General features: G+C 47.7%; 1 protein-coding gene across 1 annotated transcript in view; it reads right to left on the bottom strand.

The window, feature by feature from the left end:
- The window catches only part of LOC119389854 (uncharacterized), a 126,232-nt gene that overhangs the window by 45,873 nt on the left and 57,840 nt on the right, over positions 1-22,519 (bottom strand). The window contains exon 2 of the mRNA XM_037657259.2: positions 18,643-18,706. Within this exon, the coding sequence (XP_037513187.2) occupies positions 18,643-18,706 (64 nt within the window). The remainder of the gene's footprint in view (positions 1-18,642; positions 18,707-22,519) is intronic.

Raw genomic sequence — 22,519 nt, 5'->3', positions numbered from 1 at the left:
ATCCGCGGAAGGTTGGCGGCTCCTTGGGCTGGCGAAGAAGGATTGGCGCAGGCTGCACGTGGTCGGTCATAGTCGCTGTGGTCGATGTTGAGATTGCGGCTGCCTGGGTTCTTCGGGAAGGAGCCCGTGCTCTGGCTGCAGTCCCTTCTGCCTGCGGCTTGTTCGACGATCCGGGATTTCCTTGCCGTCGTCCTCGTCGCGGCTTGGGCTTGGGTCAGCGCTCCGCGGTGGCGTCCGGATCATGGAAGAAGCAGCACCTCCACCAGATGTCACGTGGTCGTGACGTCGACGAAGACAGCGGTCGGCGTTTGCAGGATGAAACTGTTTATTTGGTCGAACTTGTGGCCGGAAAATGAGAACTAGAACTACAGCAATACACGCTGTACAATGATAGCGGCGAACAGGCGAACAGGGCGTCGTCCGTCGATCAACTGACAAGCGGCGAAGCGCGTCGGCATTTAAACATGTGCCGTCGAATATTCCAGCATTATCGCTGGCTGTCGTGCTAATCAGGGTGTCGGAACGAAACGTTTTTCGTTTCGGTTTTAGTTTCGTTCCACCGCAAAAAGTTCCGTTCCGTTTCTGTTCCGGAACGAAAAAAAAAAATGTTCCGTAACGGTTCGTAACGGTTTTTTTAATGGAAAAACTTGAAGTTAAGGTAATCATAACGAACATTGGATTTTTGATGTAGTTACTTGCCCTGCTCTTAGGAAAGCGGGACAAGGGTAAAATACGTTCTTCAGAGGAGCGGAAGTAACTCTACCAGGAATTTCTACCAACTAGCACAAGTCAGTATTAATTTTAAAGTCATAGTATTTATTTTCTCAAAAGACAAATACGAATTTTTTAGTGGTCTCAATGCTTTGTGTCAAGGGAGTGAGCACGATCTGAGAAGCAGCACGTCATTGAGTGTACTCTCTGATGTGCGAGACCACTGTTCTGATTAAGAGATCGCCAGGCCTGCGCGGAACACGCAGCACAGTCACAACGAAAGCTGGAAGAGCGGACTTTGTAGAGCCCGATGGAGAGTCTCTTGGGGCAATAATACAAGTACAAATGCAAGGTATCTACTACGCCATAAATCATCCCAATTCTTCTGAAGTAGAGAAGTTCCCACTATGCCATTTTTCGTCATTCTTCGGAGTCTCGTGGTACACGCTACACATCTGTAAGGCATTATGTGCACTTTGCGCTGTGACTGATGATGATAAAGAATTATGGCCGAGCACTGCAGTGGGTGGGAAGCAGTGTGGCGGAATGTGCGCCTCCATTCTATTTCAATTCCATTACGGGGAATTAGAACTTGCCGCAATTCGATTTCTTTCAATTCCTCGGAATGAAAAAACTTAGCCCATTCGCACTCCGGGAATGGCAGGGCAGTTCAATTCCATCAATGTCATTCTTCCACGTAAGAAAGGCATCTTGATAATTTTATTGAGTTAAGAATGAACGCCCCATAAAGCTGATGTCATCAGATGCATTAAGAACTGCAAGAGTACGCAAAACAGGTTACCAAGGTAGAGGGATATTAGCTTGGTTACATATCTCGTGCAGTGCAACCACCCTACTAATTCCCATAGGGGCAGTTCTCCCGCTACCTATAGTATTTGCATGGTCAGCATGTTTGAACGAATGGTGCTGTTTTAATATTGTTTATGCTTAAATGTGTTGCTGCTAAAATGACGACGTAGCTTATTTTTATGCTGAAAAAAGTAGTATTCAAGAAGACTAAGCAGTTTTGCCACGCGTCTGGAGCGGTTGTGAATATGGAGAAAAATAAGATTTGGTTAATGAGGAATAAGACCCTCTAGATCTGCTGGTATTAATTGGAACAGAGCACCGCTCGGGCACCTTGTGCTTTTGTATCGAATACGGAACATTGGGCCGCACTGCTCGTCAGCACTCACGCTTGTGAAGCGCTCCTCGCAAGCATAGAAGCACTAGCGTGGCACTGTGGTAGAAGACCCGACTGCCACGCAGTGGGCGCGAGTTGAAATGCCATCCGATCGTAGAAATTTGTTTCTCGTTTATTTTTTTTATATCACGCGATAGCGGTCACGGACACCGGCGGCGGTGGACAACTATGGCGCCAAAATCAGCTGTTGTGATCTCATAAGAGGTTTCACTGTAACAAACTTCAGCGCCGACAATGCTCTCTCTACGCTGGCCTGCGTGACAGGCGCGCAAAAATCCACTTGCGTTAATATAAACATCTCTGGTTGCCACTGTTTTCGTTTTTCGCACAATTTCAACATATCTTTGCTTCGGAATTCCTGGCTGAGGTACGCGCTAATACCGTACCCTGAGATATGCTAACATTGCACGAGCTCAGTTGCTCCGGATTGCGAAGTTTTCTCGTGAACCGAAAAACGATTGAAAAAATTTCGTTTTCACTCCGGAACGAAATAATAGATAAAGTTTCGGTTACGTTTTCGTTCCGGTCCAGAATATCGTTTTTTTTCGTTTTTCGTTTTCGGTTTTTGTTCCGTTCCGACCCCCTGGTGCTAATTCTAGAATAGGCTCCAGTGTGCGCGCCTTGCGCGCAATCTTAACAAAACGATCTACAATGATCGCGAAGCCTCTCGAACAATGAGGCGCGGTTTGCGCTGAGCGTTGCTGACAGTCTTTGTGGGCGAGAAACGAATAAACCAAAGTGATAATAAGAAACGCCCGTGGCAATATTACTAGGGGTGGGCGTGGCTGTATTCTGATTTGCACTTCTATCGATACCTACAACTATAAAACCGCTCAGCAAAACCAAATACAATTCGTTGAAAAAAGATGCCGGTGTGCTAGTTTACTAACGCGTACCAGTTGACACGTATGTGTTCTCACGTATGAGTCAGAGAAGTACCGGCGAGTGCGGCCGGCTGATTTCGGTGAGCCTGCGTTCGTTGCTGAAAGCGCGTCGCATCTCGTCATCGCTCCTTGTGCGGACACCGTACACAAGAAAAAATTGTTAATTTAGGTTAACGGATGTCCAGACTATACTTTACAGTAATTCTTACACGTTGGAATTGCGTGTTCTTAAACCAAGAAGCGCCGGTGGCATGTAGACGGATTCGGTCGGTACGCTAGGCCTAACGCTCGCTGGGAGCCGCACTGGTTAGGACCGATCTCGGCGCAGACGAGTTGCGATGGTTGAAGTTTCTGCATTTTGGCCTTGGAACCTTTTTAACTGTTAGCTAACGTATAGCTGAAGTACGTGGAAGTGCAAGAATTGCCCGAGATGCGTTTCCGGTGTGGCGATATCTAACGACGGCTGTTTTTTTGGCGCCGTTGGGAGGGATCGCGAAGCCAGAGCTCGTTTACTTCTTGCCAACTGCACGGCGATGTAACGATTTGCTCTGTATGTTCAGACCGACGCCTCCAGACTTATAAACATTACAATATGAAGTCATTACCGCAACACATCATGGGTGCAAAACCGATATATATGCGCGGCATGCACAATATGTGTATTCATTGCTGCTACGTGCTCCGCAAAAATTAACGACGTTATTGGCACTGCATGAATAAAAAAAACAAGCGTGCTAGAAACAAAACGATCAGTGTCGGCTACTTTTAGTTATTAACATATTTTTCTCCACATTTGTCAGGAAAACATTGAAATGTGACCGTGATTTCATATATCACGTATATCATAAAAATAGTGCGCCTCTCATCGTCTTTCTCTGCCAAGCTAGAATGTGTGACACATGTTTGGGACCCGTTAGGATAGCATCTAGCGGTACCATCGAATCAAACATTCGATATTCAACGATACCAAAGCATTCCGCCGCGCACGATACTGAAAGCAGCGCGCGGCACCAGGGGGATGAAACTTCGCGGTTTTTCTGTCCCGTGACCACAGCGATCCCAATGTTTGGGGGCTGTACTATACCTACGAGCATAAATGAACGCTATTGTTCCATATTATATTTATTACCAGGTTACTTATTAACTCCTGAGTTTTTACTACGCAAGAGAACCTAAAGGTTGCAGATCGAGATTGCGAAAATATGAGCGCCACCCGGAGTGGAAAACGGGAACTGCGCCGCCCTATCTCTCACGGCGAAAAAGGGGCGTTTCTTGTCGGCGCCCATGTATGCTACGGTCTACGGTGTCACAAAGGCCGCTTTTACCACCGTAAAGCTTGTTTCAGCGAAACCCTTGCAGGCTTCAGCGAAACAGAGTCATGAATCGATTCACGCCGTCATCACAAATCATGCTGTGCAGAGTGGTGTCGAAAATTTTCACGCCACACCGGCATAAAATTACGAACGGTACGATCTGCATGCTGCTCGTTTTGTTTTTCTACGCTTGCACGGAATATCAGGATGCGGTTGCAGCAGTAGCTGTGTAATTTAATTGAGCATGCACGTGCACGATTTATTTATTACATTCTGATTTTCTGCTTTCCGGCTTGAAATATACTGTATACTTGAGTTACTGTATGAATGATACGTTTCGGCAATAAAACATTGAAACATACTCTGCTCTTTATTCTTGTCTAATTTATGGGTACACGTAAACAAAAACAAAGTCCTACTTAGAATAAGTAGTGCAAAAGTAGGTGGACGGGCAAATCTACATCAGTCGGAACGCAACGATTGCCGTTTTGATCATGTGGCGGGTTGCGCAACAGGAAGAAGGTCGCACGCTCGCCACCTGAATACCTTCCACTCGCTCAATTTGACTTGCTGGTGCATCGCAATTGAAATTGGTGCTAAATCGCCGCCCCCCCCCCCCTTCCCCCGCCAGTCGGATCCTCATCAAGATGGCGTCCCCCAGTGCGTGTCTGCAATGCGCCGCCATGTTTTAGTACCGCCCCCAAACACCAGGCGTTCGTCTGGCGCTGCGAGCGAATATCGCGTTCCATGGATGGTGTAGGAAGTTTCACTCCCCTGGCGGCACTGGCAGAAACAGTGCAGGCTCCAGTATGTGCCAGCGCACGCCAGTAAAAATTCCAGCGTCTCCAGCGCTTCCCAGTGAGCACCAGCGTCACAGCGGCAAAGCCAGTGCCTCTACCAGTGCGACCCAGCTCTTTACCAGTGCTTTCACCGGCGTCCCAGTGAATTCGAGCGTATACCAGCTTTTCCAGTGCGATCCAGTGCCAGAAAACGTACTGGTATCACGCTGGGGGTACTGGAACGGCGCTGGTTTTTGCAATAGGGATGTTTCGTTTACTGCCCGAATGAGAAAACATACCAAGACAACGGGCGGTTTGCCGCGTTTCTCGGGAAGTCTGTGCAGTCCGTCTACATCATTCGGGGCAATTTGGTGAAGTTCAGTTGCCAGCTCATTAGCAAGTATAATAATAATATCTGGGGTTTAACGTCCCGAAACCACGATATGATTATGAGAGACGCCGTAGTGGAGGGCTCCGGGAATTTTGAACAACTGGGGTTCTTTACGTGCACCTAAATCTAAGTACATGGGCGTCAAACATTTTCGCCTCCATCAAAAATGCTGCCGCCGCAGTTCATTAACAAGTGTGAGTAGATTTTCGTTTTCAGGACAGTCCAAGCCGTGAATTTCCGTGTTTTGACGCCTGCCGTACTGTTCTAGACCATCAGTGGTAACCAGAAACTGGCAACCTCAGAATTTAGCTGATTACCTTCCAGGTGAGTAAGCCACTTTGTAAGACTTTGTATGTCTTTGTCCTTGTGTTTTTATTGTCGAGGATGTCATCGTATTTCCTAGACATTTTTTCCAGCGATGCTTCGACACCTTTCAATGTCGCATGCAAAGTAGCAGCAATAAAAACGTGCTCTCATTTTCGTAAGGGCTGGCAGCTTTGCGTTGATGGTGGACACTTCGCCCGCATATTCACACTCATGTTCTTTCAACAGCTCCTTTGCCGGCTTCTTTGAGCTCCCACGCAGGTTGGAAAGCTCCAACTGCCTTTGGCGCTCTTCATTTTCCCGGGTTTTTTTATAACAACCTGAGCAGTCACCGCAATGAAACTCAAATTCGCAGCCTGTGCAGTGAGCGAACTGGCCGTCATCAGGAAGTTTTTTTACAAGCAAGGCAAATGCATGTGTCGGTCATCATGTGAGCACAAGCATACACAAATGCAATAGTACTCAAAGTTACTTGGTAGCGGCAGGATTATTCGATGATGAGCAATACAGAATTGAAATACACCAGCCTGTGTGAGGGAAAAACACGGTTTAGTGACGGGAAACGGTTCATCGCTGCCGTTGACAAGCACCTGAATATCGGTAGGAGTTTCCTCTGTGTTTTCCGATGACACGTTATGTTAGAGTCAGGTAGATCTGCGCAGCGTGATCCGTTTCTTTCCCAGGAAGTTAGCGGTTGTCCAGTCGCAGGGTTATCCTATGAATCTAGTACGCATGCACCGTGATCAGCAACCATCTTGTTCACTGCATATTAAGCTCACTGCGTGTGGGACAAACTACGTTTTATTGACGACAAACGGTCCGTCGCTTCCGCAGCGAAGTGCCTGAATTATCATCATCATCGTCATCGTGACCGAGTTTATTATAGGTTTAATGCTAACACCAGCGATAAAGCTGGAAGGTTGGATAAGGCATGCATAAAAGCCGACGCGTTTCACAGATGAGCAGTTTTTACCGACGACCAACGACTGCCCCTATCATTGTACAGCGTGCATTGCTTGTACTTTCACTTTGCATGTCCTGGGCACAAGTTTGCGCTATAAAGAGTTGCCTCTTGAACAACCCGACTGCGTCCTTCACCGTCACGACCACGTGACATCCGGTAGAGGTGCTGGTTCCATGTTCCGGACGACTACGAAAAGCCGTGAACCAAGTCCAAAACATGAAGATGACACCAGCGCTCCCCCTCCCCCTCGGAGCAACGAGCTAGCCGCAGGTATGCAGCCGGAGTACGGACCTCTACCCATTAAGAGAGCTACGCGATGAACACAACTGCCACGATGACGACTACTGTGTCCCGCACTGCATTTGTGATGCCGCAACCTAGGGAGCCGCCGACTTTCCACGGGTCATCGTATGAAGACCCAGAAAGCTGGCTGGACACGTACTACCGTGTCGTCACCTTCAACCACTGGAGCACCGAAGACAAGCTGCGCCACGGCTATTACGAGCGGAGCTGTGTAAGTCGACCGTTAGTCTGTGTAGAGCGAAGAGAAACTACCATTATGAACCGGCACGCGCTCTCTTCATCCTCTTAATCATTGTCGTCATCTACATGTTCTGATTGGCTCCCAGAACATGCGTGCCGATTCATACGGCGCACGATGCAGTAACTCTATGGGCAAGAGAACGAATACGTAGAAAAAGAAGGAAATAACGATAGAAAAACTCTTGGCGAAAAATTCTTTAACGAGGCGAGATTCGAAGCCGCGTACCCACGATCTGAAGGCGAGCGTCTTGACCTATCCAGGGCTGTCCAGGCACGCTAGCAGAACATTGCATATAGTCTTGCATATTATCTAACCCCGCTGATATGTTTTCGAAAGGACAGCAAGAAATAGAATTATCGCGCAGAATTATCGTGGCAGAAGCAGGTTAACTACGTAACCGGAAAGGCGGCAAAAATGCTGGACTTCATTCGCAGGCACTCTGGTGCATTCAGTCCGTCCAAGTTATCTTTTTGTCCACTTTACTTTCTTCACAGTTGTATTCTAATTACTACGCATAACATCCCCTATACCTCCCTTGGCATTATTGTCTGTTAGTTCTCCTTGATATGGTGTTTAACAAAGAAAAACGAGCCCTTCAAGTACATCTCCTTTACTTCACTCTAGGAAGATCACATAAATATTGCCATATTGCAGGGAAGTATGATATCAAAGTAAGAAATGTAGCTTGGATAGGGTGCATTTATTCATTCAGCTGAGCAATTTAAGTACTAGAATGGAACTTCTATTCCTTCACCATCAAATATACAGACATCGCGCTGACACACATGGCTGCATTATTGTTAATCTGCCCCCCTCAAGAATTTCTTGCAATTCAATTCCAAGTGGGCGTCATTCCTGTCCTGTCTACTTTCTTCTGAACCGCTTATGCGCTCCCCTTCGCGAGATACTGAACGAACTAGCCGAACAACTCACTATGTGTTAATCTACTGATCTTGTCAAAGCGAAACTGTACAGTCATTGAATACCTCTTCTTTAACACATTTGTCTAAAACTAGGAAGAAAGACCTTTCAGGAAACGTTGAGGAGCACGCAGCGCGCAATGCAACGAAAAATGACAGGCCTAACATCAAAGGGACCTTGCAAGACTTTTTCAGCATGGCCCGAAAACGCCGCCGATCGGTTGTCGATGCTACTGAGGACACCGCTTAGGTACACTTGACTGTGGCGAAAAATACATTTCGTGGAAAAGGGACGCAGAGACACTCTTGAGCCACTCTTGAACCAATAAACTCGTTTATTGAAGCCATTCTGTGGTTATGTGGAAGAGTGTTGCAGGGCCCATTTAAAAGAGCGCTGGCGCTTGACTTTCTTTTTTTCTCTACGCCCCTTTTTCACGAAATGTATTTTGCGCCACAGTCAACAATCAATCAATCAAGTTTTATTTCTTATAGAGAAATATGAGGATGACGGAAAAAAAGCCGCAATACTGCGGCTTGACAAAGCTCCGGCCCCCTACAAAGTCCAGCAGCAAAAATGAGCAACAACACAAAAATTGATTTTGCTGGAAATAAAACATTTGATTTGAATGCACTTTTTAACAGGAAGAGACAAATGTAACGAATACTAGGAAAAACATGAAAAGATCTGGTCTTTATGCATCATTATACATAGTGATACACATTCATAAGACTTATGAAAAAAGGGAAAAAAGAAAAAAAAACACGAACAATTGTAGGTAATGTTACGTGTACAACAGAAGTAGATGAATAATCCAACAAAAAACTGCAAAGGCAGTAAATCAGTATTACATGAGAACATAAAAACGTTAAAAACGTACCGTAGTCATTGGTAAACGACATGAACTTAACATTCATTTGAACGAAATCTAAAATAGATAGGAGTTACCAACATTGAGCACACTCACAGATGTAGAGGGAGTACTGCAAGAGTAGAGCGACTGTATACTCTCGCCAGAGTTCTTTAACGCCGTGGGGGAGTAGTGGAGAGTTAGCCGCGGAACTTACTCTTTCCTTGAAGGCAAAGTGAAAGAGATCGCGAACTCTCCGCTACTCAGATAGAGTTCCCAATCCACGGAACTCCCGCCCCGACGTAGCGTGAACAGGTTCGGGAACTCCCTCCCAAGCAGGCGGAGTACAAACTAGCGGGAGCTTCTGGCCGACGCCGCACAGCGATATATAACTGTCTCTTAACCATAATCCTCCGAGCGTAGACGCCACAGATGTCACTTTAATGTGCAAATTAATAGGATAGATAGCTTTCAGTAATAACAAAAGAAAGTGTTTGTGATCTTCAGCCTTTGGTTTCTGAAACGCCAACAGAGGCAGCTTCGAAGTCTCGAACATCGGCAACTTCTAACACATTGCCAACTTAGTTTACGACACAACCTAATTGCAGGGGCGGCGCTAGGATTTTTTTACTGGGGGGGGGGCACCCACGACAAGTAAGTTCCTTCAGGGGGCAGGAAGGCTGGGCACATATACATTGTGTTTTGACTATGCTTGCTTTAGGGGGGGGGGGGCAGGTGGAAATTTCGGGGGGGCTCCAGCCCCCCCATAACCCCCCTCCCCGGGCGCCGCCCCTGCCTAATTGCCACTGGAATAAGGTTGACACTAAAGCATTACTGCAATATAAAAAAAGAGCGCTGAAAAAAAAAGAAAAACGTTTGGCAGGAGGAATCAGATCCTCAGCCGAAGTCTCTACCAATCCGCCACGCTCCAGCGCAACACTCTTGCCGTAAAAAGACTAGTCAAAACAGAGCTCACCGCTCGCCTTCATCTTTACGGGTCGCATACTGAAGATAGACGCTATCTTCCTTTCCAAATAAAATTCGCGTCTCCATAACACACAAACAGCTGCGGACCACGAATGACATTGAATAACGCGTATTTTCTCGCGCAATCGACGATACACAAGTACAGCGGCCGTGTCAGTGTAGTGATTTGCATCTCAATCGATAGCTGCAATTATATACATAACCAATCGCCAAACACCAAATTGAACGTGCAAGAAAGTATGCCATCATGTGAGTTCAACAAGGCGTACTAATTGACAAGTCTGCGTCAGCGATGTGCCGGCGAGTGCGCCCGGCGGCTTTCGGTGGCTGCCGGGGTGCGTTTGCTGAAAGCGCGTCGTAAGATGCCCATCGCTTCTTGTACGGACACCGTACGCAAGAAAAAATGATTCATTCAGGTTAACCGATACTAAAGGTCTACTGTACACTCATTCTTACACGTCCGAATTGCGTATCCTTAAACACGGAAGCGCCGACAGCATGTACACACGGTCTCGGAAGAGGCGCTAGGCCTACCTTCGCTGGGAGTCGTACGGGTCATATGGAGTGCGACCGATCTCGGCGCAAGTGGCTGGTGAAGGTTGAAGAAGCGTATTTTAGCGTCGAAAACTTTTCACTGTTACATTAAAGTGCAACCGAGGTAAGCGAAAGTGCGAGAATCGCCTGAGATGCGTTTGCATTGTGGTTATGTTGACCGGCGTTGCTTTTCTGGCGTACATGCCGCGCCCGCCGCGGCACCGCATGTCGGATCAGACGCCAGATCGTAACGTCGTATGGTATTCATCAGCCAGCCCTGGTAAAAGATCGTCGCAAGCCAGCCCCGGTGTCTTATCTAAAAGCGATGCATCGCCAGGCGTACCCGTGTTGCTATTGCATCCTTGAACACCACATCGCTTCCACGAGTACCGAGGAAAGCAGTTCAGCGTTAAATGGTTGCCGCGTCGTCCCGCTGCTCGTTGAACACCGCAATGAACACGTTCACGAACGATGAAACGCACCTCGCAACTGCGCGCACAGCAAAAATCAAATTCTCGCCACAGTAATTCGGAGAACGCACGCAAGTGCGAAACGCCAGAACAGGTGAGGGGGCGTGTCGACGCAGACGAACTTTACGAGCGCGTCTCTCCATGCACCGCAAGGGCTGAACTAAATAAGAATGATGTGCGCCTCTCTTCAGGGGGCGCTATGAAATAGGTTTTGCGTAATAATTGAACATTGTGATACATTCTTGGCATATTGCACTACATAATATTGTTCGGAAACTAAATGTCATTTCAGAAACATTCTTTCGCCCTTGAATAAAACTTGGTTTTTGACTATTAGTGTTTGTTCCCTCCAAACATAGTCGCGCTTCAATCGCAGCACCCATAAGGCCCCTTGCTGGTGTCGTTGGCAATAGGTCCAGAACCGCGTTTCGCCCGAAACTTCGCGACCTATTTGGATCGACCTTGCCGAGGCCGCCGCAGGAGGCCAGCACGGCGCGAGCTCGCGATCACACTGAAAGTAAGCCGCGCGTTAGAAGAAAAAAAAAAAGTGCTGATGGTCGTGACGCTCGCGTGACGTAGCTTCTTCCCCCGTGCCATCGCTGCCTGCTCAGCTTCCAGCGCACTCGTCTGTTCGAGAGAAGAGAGGACACAGCGTGCACCAAATCTCTAATTCCGCTGGTACTTCACGGATTCTAAAAATTCTTGCGGCGGTCGATTCGTGAGGCAATAAACTCGTTTATTGAAGCCACTCTATGGTTGCGTGGAAAAGTGTTGCGGGGCCCATTTAAAAGAGCGAGAGAGAGCAGTATCGGTAAGGCAAGAAACAGAGGTAGCTGATATTGTCACGTGACGCCAACAGGCGTCATGATATTGACGTGATATTGACGCCAACAGGCGTGATACTGACGCCAACAGGCAGAAAAAGAGTGTTCCGCACTCGCCGCCATGGCTGCGATCGACGCTTACTAACACTCCTAGGTTTTAATGCACATATGTACCCCATAAAGTGGACGGGGATATGAAAGCCACCGTAGCTCAGTTGTAGAGCATCGGACGCATTATTCGATGGTCGCAGTTTCGGTCACTGCCGGTGGCAAGCTATCTTTTCGTCCGCTTTATTTTGTTCAGACTTCTATCCTAATTACTACAAATAACTTCCTAGAGTGGACATAAGTTACTTGTGCCTGCGCTTGCGCAGAATCTTTGGTGGTCGAAAGTTTTTAAAGACGATAGTCTTTCTTGGGATACTTCAACGCAGAAATTTTGGTCTGTCTGTCTGTCACACGATTCAGCCACTCGGCCAAAGTTTAAGCACTTGCTGAACGCCCAGCCATCTTGAACTGGTAGCTGCGTTCCTACTTGTGAATATTTTCGATCAAAAAGCAAATATTACTGATATCTGAGGCGCAACATCAATACTTCAGTAATAGGTGGTGTGTTACTTTACTAGAAAATACATAGATACGTAATTCTGAAGACCCTAGTGTTTCTTAGCCTGCGCTGAAAATGCGAGGCTATGCACGAAAAAGCCCTCTGCCCACGGTATGGTGCTGGCACCTGGCAGTGGGCCTGGGTTCTGCACAAGCTCATGTTTCCCTACGCCACTGCCAGATGGCGTCCATATCGCACGCAGGGCCTCCTCTATTTTATCAATACCTCACACCCTGGCGTCACCGGAGATGGGAAGCCGCTGTTACGATCCGAATTCACGGCTTGGCGCCGCTGGATCGTCGGAATGGTATGGCGGCATCAGCCTTGCTTTCTTCGACCTCAACTTTCACCGAAACGTACCAGATGCGGCGACAACACTGCAATTGTGTCCTGAACCCTTCAAGGCTGTCAACACACCTGACGTCACGGCCAATTTTCAGGAATGTGCGCCGCAGTAATCCGTTCATTGTGTGTATGGTTCCTTTGTGGCATGGTGACCCGACTAGGAGCTGGCCGTCCGCTGCGCCGACGGTGATATCGATGCAAGGAACGACTGCACCTGAAAGCACACCTGACAACGCAGCCTGTTTCCAGAAATGCAGCGTCCGTCATCCAGATGCGTCGCTTCTCTCTTTCCTGGAGTGCGAAGGAGGCGGTGCTTACTTTTCGTTTAGTGGGCGGAGGCGAAGACGACGTGTTGATTGGACTGTCTTGGACTTCATTGTTTTCTCCAACAGAGAATCATGGGAAGGCCCAGGCTTTATAACGCGAGCGTCGGGACGCTCCAAGCAAGCGTCTACAAGCTACCACGAGGCTTCGACAGGCCACGTCGAGGCTACGGTCGATGCGACGCAGCGTCGCTAGACGACGCTACGACACGCTACCAGCTCATCATGTAAATTAACGTTCCTGTTATCAGCTCCGGCTCCTGAGCTCGACTTCTCCTTGAGGCCAGGCTGCTCCCCGGTCCTATGAGCAGACCCCCAACCACATCAGCACCTACTTCGATGCACCAGTAGTACATGCGCAGAGCCATTGAGCCTTCCACGCAGTAAATACATTCATGTCTCACAGATGGTTCTTCTTTGCAAACTATCATGGTATACAGCACCACAGGCGACCCAAACATTGCTGACATGTCGTGGAGGTACGAACACATGGCATGCCAGTAGTGATAATGCGATAAAATGAAATCTGTTCAAACAAACCTCCATTGCATTTATCATGCCTGGACGGAAATGGTACGAGAACAGCATCATGGGTGGCCGCGGATGAGACCAGGACTCATGTAGTACGGCCGGCAGAAGACTATCGTCCTTCGACGGCATTTGCAAAGAAGCACGCATGTACGCGGCCAGCTTTTTATAATAAAAATTATTTGCAAGTGAGCGTCTCTCCTGTCCTGCGTAATTTTTTGTGAACTGCTTCTGCGCTCCCCTTCGCAAGAAGCGGCAGATTGCCTGCGAATATTTGGGAATGCCTTTACTGGGCGCTTGAACCCTTCCTTATTATTCGGTAAATTACATTTTCATGAGCAGACTCCCCTGTCAGTAGTCGACCTCACACAGACTCCCGTAGAGACTCCAAGTGTTGGTTCCGAATTGCTCGCTAGTTTTCTTTTGCAGCCCTATTAATAATGACCTTTGTCTTGAGAATATTAATATTCAGCCCTACTTTACTGATTCCTTGGTTTCAGACCTGAAGAACTTTTAACACGAAAGTGTTTTATGCCAGGGTCCACCACGGCTCCACTGACGCATTTCCGTCAGGGATATGACGTTGTAAAATAGAAAGACTACCAGCGCCTCCTCTATTTTTCTGTGCCTGGGCGAAGGAGCGGAACGCAATGGGAACCGACGGTCGGCGTTAGTGCGGCTTTTAGACGCCGGGCGCCGCCACCGTAGTAGACTAGCCGTCGCGTCCTCTCTCGCGGAAATGAATGCCGTGGCCGCATTCGAAGCAGCTATATGGTTCAGTTTTCGGCTGTATTCGCGTTGTTTAAAGTATAATGAAAACTTGTAAACTGGAATCATGAAGCACTTGTTCTGGGCAACCAGCCCATTTCGAAGGCATGTGTCTTCCGCGGCATTTTGATTCCGCGCGTCGTCTGCTAGCCCGATTCCAGAGAGTGCATGCCAGTGATGCGCGGAAAATTGTTTTGTCACCGTTACGTTCGCTTGACTGAGAGTCGGTTATTGACTGTCTGAAAGTCGATTTTCGAAAGCAGCATTTGCCGAGAGCTGATACTGAAAGCTTGGGCGCTTAAAGTTCCCCGATGCGTGCTACCGTCTACTGGTGTAGCACACTATACGCAAGCCACGAGTTCATGCTCTAAATAGCATGAAATGTCACTAAGCTGCTTCTAGTGACAATGTACATAATGATTGTCGGTTGTTTCGCCGGTAGCGCATGTATTGTCCATGGGCTCCGATTCTTCAGCTTCGGGACCTAATGTCAGCGCTGCATGCAGATGGCGGCGATCGCGAGTCAGCGTTGCTACTGGTACTACATGCATTCGTTGACTGTTCGGACGCAACACGGTCACGTTTAGGGATACTTGCCATGCTTGGTTCAGTTGTTACCTTGGGCTGCAAACGTGAAGGGTAGTCTGTAATGAGTGACGCTACTGCATCCTTCCTAAGCCGCCGCTTCTTATATTCTATGAAATCTTCGCGTCGTAAACGACGGCTGCATACTCTAGTGTAGATTGAAGATGTGTTAGGAGACCAATTATCCCGCCTAATTACTGCAAGCCACCTCTACCGAACACCAGCGGCAGCTGGAATTTCATGGAACGACAGCCGAACAGTGTATTAAGGCGAAAGCCTTAGATGCCTCATCAAACGCGAAAATTGACCGTCGGCGGCGTCAGCACGAGTGATCCAAAAAATAATTACGCGATGACGTCATCATATGACGTCACAGATAATAAAATTTTGCGACATCGTCGTGACGTCACATAACGTGACGTTGTCATATTACATCTTCGCTTGGTCAAAATGGGCCGATCACGGAGGCAGTGCATGCCTCCGCTGATGTGCAGAAAGCTTGCACTGCCTCCGATCCTAGAGGCTGTACGAAAACCACGTTAGGCGCAGAAATATCTCGGAGGGAGGCAGGGAATATTATATACATTGACTAGAAGAAAAAGAAGAAGATGGCTTTCGCCTTTCAGTCGTCTTAGATGAGTGCATAAGGAACCCTGTGAGATTTTCTTTTCTTTATCAATAAGGGGAAATAAAAAAAACAATCGTGATTTCTTTTGGTTCCATTTGCAGAGTGGAACACAACAGTATGACATACTACGGCATTGGTGCGGTTGCAATAGACTGAAATAGAAAATAAAACGCGAATACTATCAAACTCGAGTGCAAGTATCCAACCGGCAGCACGGCCTGACAGTCTGCCTGCGGAATACTTACAGCGGGGATGGAAAGACACGCGAACATGCGGCATCTGCATTCTTTGCCGTTTCGCATCTATTTTTAAGTGGTTATAGCCTCAATGACGGATGAGAACACGACGTCATCCATGAAACAATAAAAGATCATCTAGCATCTTCTTATTGACACCACGGTTAGAGCGTGATGAAAACAGCGCGCCGCTACGTTCGCGTTTCTTTCCATCCCCCTGTACCTGTGAAAGCCTGCAAGAAGCACAAATGCAATTAAACTCGGATGCAAACACGAATTCGTGAGCTTCTTGATACGCGCGGCCGTTCAGCGCCAGCTTCCCGTAGTCTACTTGCACAGCGCCACCACACGGCAGCGGCGAGCAGACGCGGAGCGCGCGCTCGACGGCCCGAGGAGAGCGTTCGCCCAGGCACTGAAAAATAGAGGAGGCACTGGACTAACAGATCACAAAGAAAAAACTAGAAGAAAAAGTTTCGTCACCGGGAGTCGAACTTACGACCCCTCGATCCCCAGCGCGCAGCTCGAAACGACTCCGCCACAGACGGCACGTTCTTCGTCACACTAACGGCGTGCTATTTATATACATCATGTGCGGGTGGCGGTACTCAGAGATCCGGGTAGATCAGCGTGTTTTCGTTATCACTAGCGAGATGGCGCGAAGGGCTCGAAGAGCGCGCTTTAAAGGTCGTCGCCCCGCGCGTTGCGACGGGCGCCTCTACAGGGCGTGGTCGCTCTTACGCGCGCGCTTATCTTGTACGTCTTGCGCACTCACAGCAACTTTGCGTTGAAGTTACAGAGAGCACGAAGGTCACCTCGCTCACTGCAGCGGCCGCTTTCGCGAAAGGAGTGCGCTGCTCACAAACAAATATGTTACAACTGTGACAGTTCGTGCTCGTCCTGTGTATACTTGTGCGTTCGTTTCATGCGTCCTCGTTTGTATTTGCCCAGCGCATTTTAACTGTCGAGCTGTGACAGTTGTTAGTTCGCGCTCATCGTGTGTATGTTCGTTCCGTGCGTCATTTCTGCTTGAGCAGCGCGTTGCAAGTTTCGAGCTGCTTGCCGTTCTTCGCGTGACATTACAACTTGTTGCTATAGCATTCATTTCTTCACCCTGGGGGCGAAACAATGCACAACAAATGCTCAACTACGTCTGTGAAGACACGTTTTACTTTTGTGTTATATCGATTCCTATGACAGAGGGATCAGCCATGTTTTTTTTTTTTGCAATGCTTCGTCATCATTACTGAACGACACTTACGTCAGCCCCGAATATTGTTTCCTCCGTTAACCTTTATTCCCATATCTTCCCAATACAGTCGTTTGAAGACTCATTCTAGGCGTACAGTGAGCAGCATCGAATAGATCGCACCTCCTTCTGTGAAGCTTTCTTCAATCGCTACTTATTGCTTTGTTTTGAAAGCAGCAAGGTACGTGTGCAATTGTTGGCCAAGATGTATAAAATGTTTCATGTACTGCTAGATGACGCCACGCTTCTAAGACTGCGGCTATCTCCACTGAGTCAAATTCATTTTCGTAATCTGTCAAATATATAGAATGTGTATTTTTGTGCTACGCAGATTTCTCAAATACCTGATTGATCACCAGCATATGAGCATTTTGTACAGTGCCCCTAGGTTGGTGTGGTGAAGTGCGCGGAATTTGGTGAAGTGCGCGCTCTGGAACCAAGATCGAAGACGACGGAAAGAGGAACTTGTGCGGGTCTAGAAGAGCCAAAAGAATAAAAAAGTGAAATGCCAATGAGAGAGAGCCACAGCGATTGTTCGGAAGCACGCGGAGAGAGAGGAAAGCGAAGAGGAAGAAGCAGTAGCTGGGAGGCAGCGAGGAAGACGGGTCACGCGTTTCGGCCGTCGGGTTTCGGACCCGAGCCAAGACCCCTAACACTCTCGACCGGTGACCTGAGGGTAACCATGGCTACCGGCTGCTGTTCTGGGCTGGGAGTCGCTCATGTGCTGCTCCTGGTCCGACGTTCCTGAGCCCGTGGACAGGTTTGAGCAGTCGGGCTTCGGGCTCGAGCTCGAAGGAGGCTGTCCGGCCGGAACCCCTTCTCGGAGCCAGCGGGTCGACATCGTCTCCTCATCAACGAGGCTGCCGATACAGCGGGCCATCGAGCGGCTCAGCTTCGACGGCAACGGCAACTGCATCAGCTACATACTTCGCTCCGTGGCATCTTCACTGACCCTGGTGAGATCAGCACCCTGCCTTCACTTATCACCGCGACCAACGGTCCGTTATAGACTGAGTGTTGAGGAACGGAGCATGTCGCTCAGTGACCTTGCTGTAGCTGTAGGGTTCGGTAATGGAATACTGTAAACTTCCGTCTTTGTTAGTGTTGTGTGTTCTGGTTTTAGCGTTGTTATTAAATGTGGGTTGCAAGGGGTCTCGTGCTTTTGGGGAGTGTCTTGAGGTGACGCCTCGGACATTCAATAAATAAAGAACCTGCACGTTGTGCGAAGCAAAAAAAAAACACAATGTAACAGTTGGTCAAATATAGCGTTGTTATCAACCTGTTTCACATCACGTTTGTACATATTCTGCATAAAACTGAAAGTACGCTAATGGGTCGCAATTGATTCAGGTCTTTTCAGTCTTCCTTCTTGTGTAATATACTTTTCGTGCTTTTCCAGCTCACTGGAACACTTGAGATCTTACGACATTGCCTGTAGACTGTCGCAAATTCCTGCAATGTAGAATCCTTCCTTCATCATTGATCAAATCAACAGTGATGTCTTCTTCGGCCACTTTTGCGCGGGACATACATAGTTTGGTGTTTCTAACTTCTTGAGTAGTCACGAATCATTAATAAAAAAACACCTAGCATTCACAATGGAACATATACAATACCCTACCCAGTTCTGGAAACTAATTCGAAATTAAAAAAAAAATCCGAGCAAGAAATCAACTTACGTCGTAGCCCAATTTCTGTGCGATGCGCGCAAACTTCCTCGCTGCTGTACGGGCCTGGAGTTCACTGCGAAATGGTGATAAATATTGTTAAAAATGGGGCGCCATGCAAAAAAAAATAAATTTATATTCGCGGGAGGACATTTCTTGTTGAAAAGATCATGCACAATTGGAACGGCAAAGCGGGGATATGTAAGAATAAAGAATAAAGAACGAATACTCATGATGTTATTCTCAGCACAGACTTTAACGTCCAAGTCTGGGTCAGTTGGTACATGACGCCGAGGCAAAAAGCAGTCAAAAAGACCGCCGGACAAGGGGAAGAAGTGACACACACAACGACTGGGTGTGTCTTTGTGTGTCTCACTTCTTCCCCTTGTCCGGCGTCTTATTGACTGGTTTTTGCCTCAGCGTCAGTGACTTTAAGAGGCGTACCTGCGCTAGCAAATCAAACAGAACTAAAAGAACACACAAGTTGCTGCAGCCCTATACATTTTTCAACCACTTCCGAAATATTGAACTTCCAAATTCCGAAATAATAAAAACATCGTTGATTCCTCAGTCATAGGAATCGGTGTAACACGAAAGACAACCGCGTCTTCGCAGTAGCAGTTGATTGCACTTCCATTTCGTTACTGAAAGGAAATGGCAGTGGAAATCGTAGAGCTAGTCTCCGCTGCGCTGAGACTACTGCCCTGTCGTTAGTGTCACGAGGCAGCGTTTCGTTTCACCGCTCCAAGACGGCCACACCGCCCCCGCCAACAAAGATCACTGTGAGAGGTGTGAGAGATATAGCGTGCGTCTGTGAAACCTAGTGGAAGTGCGTCGGTAGTGCCCGATACCTATCGTCGCGGACCGAGAGGTCGTGGGTTCGACACTTAGGTCGTCCAAATCAACGAAACCATATCCTTTCGTTTTTATTGTTCGTGTGCTGCATTTTACCGACGTCGCTTATGTGACGGATGTGTCAGTGAAGTATTGGTGGACCCAGGCATAAAAAACACTTTCGTGTTAATAGGACCTGCAACAATTCCTTACTCAGGCAGAACGCTTTCGCAGGACAAACTGAAACTTTGTAGAATCATTGATTAACTGAATTTCTAACCAATGCACAAATGGGGCCCCTTCAAACTTTGCTATTGTATTGCGTTATGCCTCGAGCGCCAATACCAGAACAGATATATATAAAATTCTGCGCATCAAAGATTATGCGTATCGGGGCTCCTTGGGCGCACTGTGAGCTGCTTACAACAGCGGCTTACTGTGTGTTTTACGCCACTCGAAGATGTTACTCAAGGAATTTCCTGACATTTTTCTGACACGCACCGGGCGTCTGGAAAACAGTCTTCTCTCGATCGCATTCATCTATCTTTACTTGGTTGTATCTGCTTTCAACGTACACAGTAAACAGCATGCAAATTCGAGGCAAAGGATAAACATCTTTCCTTCTAACGTGAATCATTTCGCTATAATAAGTACACTACCGCAAGCTGCCGTCTTTTAAAAGCATCACTGGTGATGCCTAGGGCTTAAATTCAGTGGCCCCCCCCCTCCAATTTTTAAGGAGGTGCTCGGACCCCCTCGGCAGGTACACTGTAGCACTGCGGCACCCATTTGACAAGCTTTGGAGTTGACTTTTTTTCTGGCAGTAGTGCTTTGCGCATAGGAATTATAGCTCTCCCATTTGTGGAATAATGGTTTAATCGCAATTATTCGGTTGATGGGGCATCAGATAAAAAAAAGAAAAACAAAGAAAGAAAGAAACAGGTGCCATCGTACTGCTGGATGCACAGGGTCGTCTGCACAACGAGTATGCACATAACGAAAGAAATAACGCACACTGTATACACTTTTTCTCGTGCATTCTACTTGTGCAGACCACACTGTAGCACAATGTACCAACGATACCGTAATCTGCTGTCCGGCGTACATACTTCCCATTGGGCCCGCCAAGCGAGCTCGCAATGTAATGCGAATTCATTACTCGTCGCCTTGACATCAAGGCGACAAGACTTTTGGGCTTTCACGAGCCTCTGCATGCATCTCGCATCTTGACGCTTCCTGTGACGAGTGCCAGGCGCAAGGGCGACCACGTGCATTCCGGCGAAGTGGCAACAAAGATATGCAGGGTGCGTTCAGAGGGGCAAAATTCAAAAATTATTTTCTTCCTTAAAACAAAAAGTGATTTGAATAGACTTTCTTCTCTACTTAGCCATGAAGTCTTCTACCAAACGCCGGATCATGAGGATTTTTACTTGGACCGCATCAGTACAAAAATTACGGTTAAATGTGCAATAAATCCTACATTTTCTTTGATTTCTCAATTTTTCTTGCGAAGATTTAAAGTCTATTTCACCGCTAAACATTTCTGTACGAAAAAACACTTTCCTCAAAACCACACCAATATTAAGATTGCTTCGGGAGAGTTTCAGTTACCTTAAGAAAAAATCGCGAACTTTGAAGATTTTCGTTCTTTTTAAGATACATTGCTGGCAGCTAAACAAAAATTTCGGAAATGTTAAATAGCACAACTAAACAGAACCTCTGTAGCAGCGCAAGCGCTGTTTCGAAGCTCAAAAAACAAAAATAGAGTTTATATACATTCGTTTATTAGGCACAGTTCAACAAAAGCAAGCGAACTTTGAGGTTGCGCCACAGTTTTGAAAATTTGTTTCGAGCAAAAATGTTGTGCCACGATACTCCATTCGGTGTAGGAAAATGGTATAAATTGTATCAGCGAAATCTGCGATGTGAGAGCGCCACATTTGGGACACTTGGCATGAAAAGACCCATATTATAATATATATATATATATATATATATATATATATATATATATATATATATATATATATATATATATTGTGGGCGTTCATTAGACACATCTACCCTCTTCATGCATGTTCATCATCATGGGTGTTCGTCGTCTTGATCGGTGGTGGGAAAGCTGCTTGGTTGTGAGATCTGTGCTTCGGGTGTGGTCGCTTCACCGTGCCTTCGGGGCCTAATAAAGGTCGCGTTAACCGTTGCGTCACAAGTGGTGGAGGCTGCTAAGCGATCTTCCTTCCTCTCCCAACCTGCTCTACCTCCTGGAGCTCCGCTCAGGTCGCCGTCTGTACCAGGTGTCCGGTAACATGCCTCAGGACGAGCCCACCGGCGCACCTGCATATAACTCCACGGCCCCGACTACCGTGGCCTATCCACCCTGGATAATCAGCGGACACCAGCGTGATCCCCCCATGCTCGCCGGACTTCGAGGTGAAGATGTGGAGGACTGGTTGGATCACTACGACCGAGTGAGTTCAACAAACTGGGATCATCCGGCCAAGCTTCACCGTGTTTCTTTCTACCTCACGGACGTAGCGAAAACGTGGTATTTCAATCACGAAATTGATTTCACGGACTGGACCCATTTCAAGCAGCAGCTTCGCCAAATTTTCGGCACTCCGGCAGTTCGTTCTGCCCTCGCAAAGAAGACATTGGACGCTCGCAAGCAGCGACTTGGCGAATCTTACACCTCTTACATTGAAAATGTGCTTGCTCTTTGCCTACGTTTCAACACCTCCATGACCGAATCAGAGAGGGTTCGCCATCTGCTGAAAGGCATCGGCACTATCGCGTTCAATGCGTTGGCCATTCAGAACCCGACAACAGTCACCGACGTTGTTGCCACGTGCCAACGCCTAGAGGAACTCGAGTCCCAGCGGTTGCCGCCGGACATCCCTGACAACACCGCCACCGCCGATCCCTCGTTGCGTGCTATGATCCGCGCGATTATACGGGAAGAGCTACAATTTCTGGCCTATCAGGGACCCCGAGTCCACCTCACGCCTCCAGCACTCTTTTGCGCGACGTGATCATGGAGGAGTTGGCGTCCATG

Source organism: Rhipicephalus sanguineus, chromosome 1, assembly GCF_013339695.2.
Source record: "Rhipicephalus sanguineus isolate Rsan-2018 chromosome 1, BIME_Rsan_1.4, whole genome shotgun sequence".
Lineage (NCBI taxonomy): Eukaryota > Metazoa > Arthropoda > Arachnida > Ixodida > Ixodidae > Rhipicephalus > Rhipicephalus sanguineus.
Note: the sequence above shows the minus strand (reverse complement) of the source record. Positions and strands in the feature narration are given on the sequence as shown.